Source organism: Galeopterus variegatus, unplaced genomic scaffold (assembly GCF_000696425.1).
Source record: "Galeopterus variegatus unplaced genomic scaffold, G_variegatus-3.0.2 Scaffold621, whole genome shotgun sequence".
Taxonomy (NCBI): domain Eukaryota; kingdom Metazoa; phylum Chordata; class Mammalia; order Dermoptera; family Cynocephalidae; genus Galeopterus; species Galeopterus variegatus.
In genome coordinates this window covers 252,884-256,962 of record NW_007726732.1, presented here as the reverse complement: position 1 = coordinate 256,962, position 4,079 = coordinate 252,884, and the positions used below count along the sequence as shown (strand labels likewise).

Below are 4,079 nucleotides of genomic sequence, written 5' to 3'. Positions count from 1 at the left end.
GGCGGGTGGAGGCGGTGCCTGGAGGCTCCTGAACCGCAGCTGTCCTTCCAGACACCTGCCGCGACGACCTCGCTTGTGAATCCGAGGTCTCCTTCTCCCAGCTCTGAGCCCCGATAACTCCGGGCACCCTCGGAACGCACCCCTAGCTCCCCCAGAGCCACCTCCGGAAATAATGAAAACAAAATAAAGCAGATTTCCCCCTCCAACTCGACTGGCGTCTGAGTGTCTGAAATGGGAGGGGATGGCACTGGGGGAGGGGAAGGTCGCGCCTAGCAGGGCCAGCTTCTGAGCTGATGGTAACTCAGAGCAGGAACTCAGAGCGGTGTGAGGTGTGAAGTGTCCAGGCCCGCTGCCCCAGGGGACGGGGAGGGGGGTGATGGGGGAGGAAGGGTTGTTCTCGAAGCTACCATCGTGTAGGAGGTGGAGGGGAGCAAAGGGCCATCTCCAGGGAGCTGGTAACAGCCCAGCTGCCCAATCTCAACAGGGTCTGAGGCCTACAGCAGGCTGCACTTAAAGGAACTTTCCGAAAGTCCAAAACGATGAAGGTGGTGTCACCAAACAGAGACAAGGGTCTGGCAGGGGACCAGAAGCTGTCTGTGGAGACTGAGTGACTTCCTGACCCCTGGAAGGAGGCTTGAGCTGTTTCTATAAACCTTTTGAGAGCAAAAATTAAATATTCTAAATAGTGGGCACAGGATGGCTAATTAAAAGTCACTAGAGCACTGACTACCACCTAAATGCCGGTCCAAACTCCTGAGATCCTCTGACAGGATTTATAAGATCTTTGCTCACAGGAGATAACAGGAAAGGGAATGGGAATCCCAAACATTAAGGATGTCAGGCTTCTGAGACTCCAGCCAACTACATGGCTTTTCCTTGTGCATGTTTTTAAATAGATGGCCGTCATAGGGATCATTCTGACTCCACAAGTTTTTTGTTGTTGTTGTTAGTACCAAATTAAGAGACTACAAATATAGAGTTAACATGTACAGCCTTCTAAATTGTCTACCAATCTATATTTTTTTCTCTCTGCCCACTTCGTTGACTCTTCTGCAGGTGTTGAGGTGAAACTCATTGCTTATGGCATTCCAGCCAAAATAAAAAAGTTAAAAAAGAGTCTTAAAGGGCTTTTAAATTAATGGCTTTACAAATTAAAACAGCTCCATGGTAATTCACCACCTAGAAACCTAGACACCTTTTGGAAATGTAAATTAAATTTTGCTTGGCTAGCAGTTGCTTAGGGAGATGGAACTGAAGGATTAACTGAAGGACTGATCATCTAAACAATAACTACATCAATGTTTATTAATTAAGCCTTCAGATCGAACAGGACAGAATCTTGAGCTCAGAGCTACAATATGGGGTATCTCTCTGTTCAGCATAAAAATTGCTTTGTCTGTCATGCATGGGCCGGAGAGAGCCAAACGAAAAAATAATAATATTAATTTTTTTTTTCCTTTTTGTCTTTTTTCGTGACTGGCAACGGATCGCAACCCTCAGTGTCGCGACCGTACCGGACCGGGACCGGCAACGGGATCGCAACCCTCAGTGTTGCCCCCGCACCTCGCTCAGCCAGTGAGCGGCCAGTCTGTATGTGGGATCCGAACCCTCGGCGGGAGTGCCGCTGCGCTCCCAAGCAGTGCACTGTAGCAGTGCGCCACCGGGCCGGCCCAATAATATTAATTTTTAAAAAATGCTTCCCTGCCCTCAAACAAATCAGACTGGCAAACAGAAGATAGACTTCTTAATAAAAGTTCAAGGACATTTGAAGATTTTTTTTTCTTATACAATTCAGCCACTCCTAGTTAAAATGTGAACATTTGAAAATTTAATCCAAAACTCATTTAAAACTAAATATGAAAGAAAACAAAAAGTACGAAGTTTTTCCTTAAAAGTCAAATTGGTATAAAAACTGCTTCACCCAAAATCGGATGCAACAGACTTCAGTAGGTTACCTATGGGGGCAAATAAAGCTTAGCCATTTTGTCAGAAACATAATTTAGATCCAACTATCTTTTATAAACTGGTGAATTTACATTATTATCTCATGACTAAAATTCTAAAATGAAAGTATATTTGTGTGTGTATATATGTGCAGTTGTGTTTACTCCTGTATTATGTTGTATGTTGTATCTACCTTATAAACTCTGGTGTAGTTGGTCAAAAATCCTTTTAAAAATCCTGCTTTGGTGGGCCGGCCCGGTGGCACACTGCTACAGTGCGCCGCTTGGGAAGCACAGCGGCGCTCCCGCCGAGGATTCGGATCCCACATACAGACTGGCCGCTCACTGGCTGAGCGAGGTGCGGGGGCAACACCGAGGGTTGCGATCCCGTTGCCGGTCCCGGTCCGGTACGGGCGCAACACTGAGGGTTGCGATCCGTTGCCGGTCACAAAAAAAAAAAAGAGACAAAAAGGAAAAAAAAAAATCCTGCTTTGGGCTGGCCCGGTGGCGCACTGGAGAGTGCGCCACTTGGGAGTGCGGTGGCGCTCCCGCCGAGGGTTCGGATCCCATGTGGAGACCGGTTCCCGCTCACTGGCTGAGCGTGGTGCGGGCGTGACATCGAGGGTTGTGATCCCGTTGCTGGTCCCCGGTACAGGCACGACACCGAGGGTTGCGATCCCATTACCGGTCAGTAAAAAAGCCAAAAAAAAAAAAAAAAGGAAAAAAAAAATCCTGCTTTGACTGGCTAAGATAAGTGAGCTCATATGAATATACAGTAATTAACCCAAATGTTTTTAGTTTATGTGACTTAATTAAATCTTTAATAAAGAAGCTGGTTTTAAATTTGTTAATAAAATAAAAATAGAAATGTCTTCAAAATTGTCAGCATACGTTTTGCCTGAATTAATTGGTAGAGAGGATTATATCCACCTCTGTTAGACACTGTAAAGTGCTGGGATTTGAAAGAAAGTTTAAAACTATATATCTAGCCCAGAAGAAAAATGATCTTTGATTATGCAATTCTTTGATAAGTAGAACTAATTTAATATTGTTGGTTTAATAAAAACAGCTGTATCTTCTGAGTTATTGGCAAAAATAACCATATGTTTAACCTTAAGATTCTTACTTAGGTGAACACCTGATATTCACAGGCTATAAAAATGGTTACCACTGGGGCCGGCCCGGTGGCGCACTGCTACAGTGCGCCGCTTGGGAGCGCGGCAGCGCTCCCGCCAAGGGTTCGGATCCCACATACAGACTGGCCGCTCACTGGCTGAGCGAGGTGCGGAAGCAACACCAAGGGTTGCGATCCCGTTGCCGGTCCCGGTCCGGTACAGGTGCGACACTGAGGGCTGCGATCCGTTGCCGAAAAAAGACAAGAAGAAAAAAAAAAAAAATAGTTACCAGGAAAATAACTTGAAATGACGACCAGCCTTCTCTAATATCTCAGTTTTCATAAGTAATCTTGGTATAATTGTTAAGAATAAATAAATTAGGTAAATGTAGGTGGGATACACATTTGTGAATAAAGGTTTTGTGTAAGTTATGTTATGTTATATTAAAACGATAGATATTCTTTAAATGTCTGAGTCATTTCCAAATAATAACGGTGCATGAAGGTTGAATTTATGAAGGAGAATTTGTGTGTGATTAAGTTGGCTATAATTAGAAGGAAATTATTTATGTCTTTCTAAAGCTTGAGCTTGGTATTAAAAATACTGAACTGAGAATGTGGTCCTCTATGTTAGAACAACAAGGTTTTGTTGAGGCATTAATCCACTCTTAATAAATTGCAAGAAGTTTTGGGTTTCATTCTAACATCTATCTCTTTAACAGCCATCTTCCAAACTGCAAATGGTTTCCATTTTTGCCATATCTCTTCCTAAGGTCCATTTAATCTCCCTCTTTTCGGGTTGGAAATGTTGTCTTCTTCATTTAGAATGGTACCTTTAAGGGCTGGCCCGTGGCTCACTTGGGAGAGCGTGGTGCCGACAACACCAAGTCAAGGGTTAAGATCCCCTTACCGGGTCATCTTTTTTAAAAAAAAAAGCATGGTACCTTTATTTCTTTTTTTTTTTAAAAGCATGGTACCTTTATTTCTTTTTTTTTTTTTTTTTTTTTTTTTTTTTTTTTTTT

The 4,079-nt window shown here is 43.5% G+C and overlaps 1 protein-coding gene across 1 annotated transcript in view; it reads left to right on the top strand.

Annotated features, from left to right (window-relative positions):
• The window catches only part of OXT (oxytocin/neurophysin I prepropeptide), a 1,467-nt gene extending 1,285 nt beyond the window's left edge, over positions 1-182 (top strand). The window contains exon 3 of the mRNA XM_008570640.1: positions 52-182. Within this exon, the coding sequence (XP_008568862.1) occupies positions 52-107 (56 nt within the window). The 3' untranslated portion in view covers positions 108-182. The remainder of the gene's footprint in view (positions 1-51) is intronic.
• Positions 183-4,079: the final 3,897 nt, after the last annotated feature.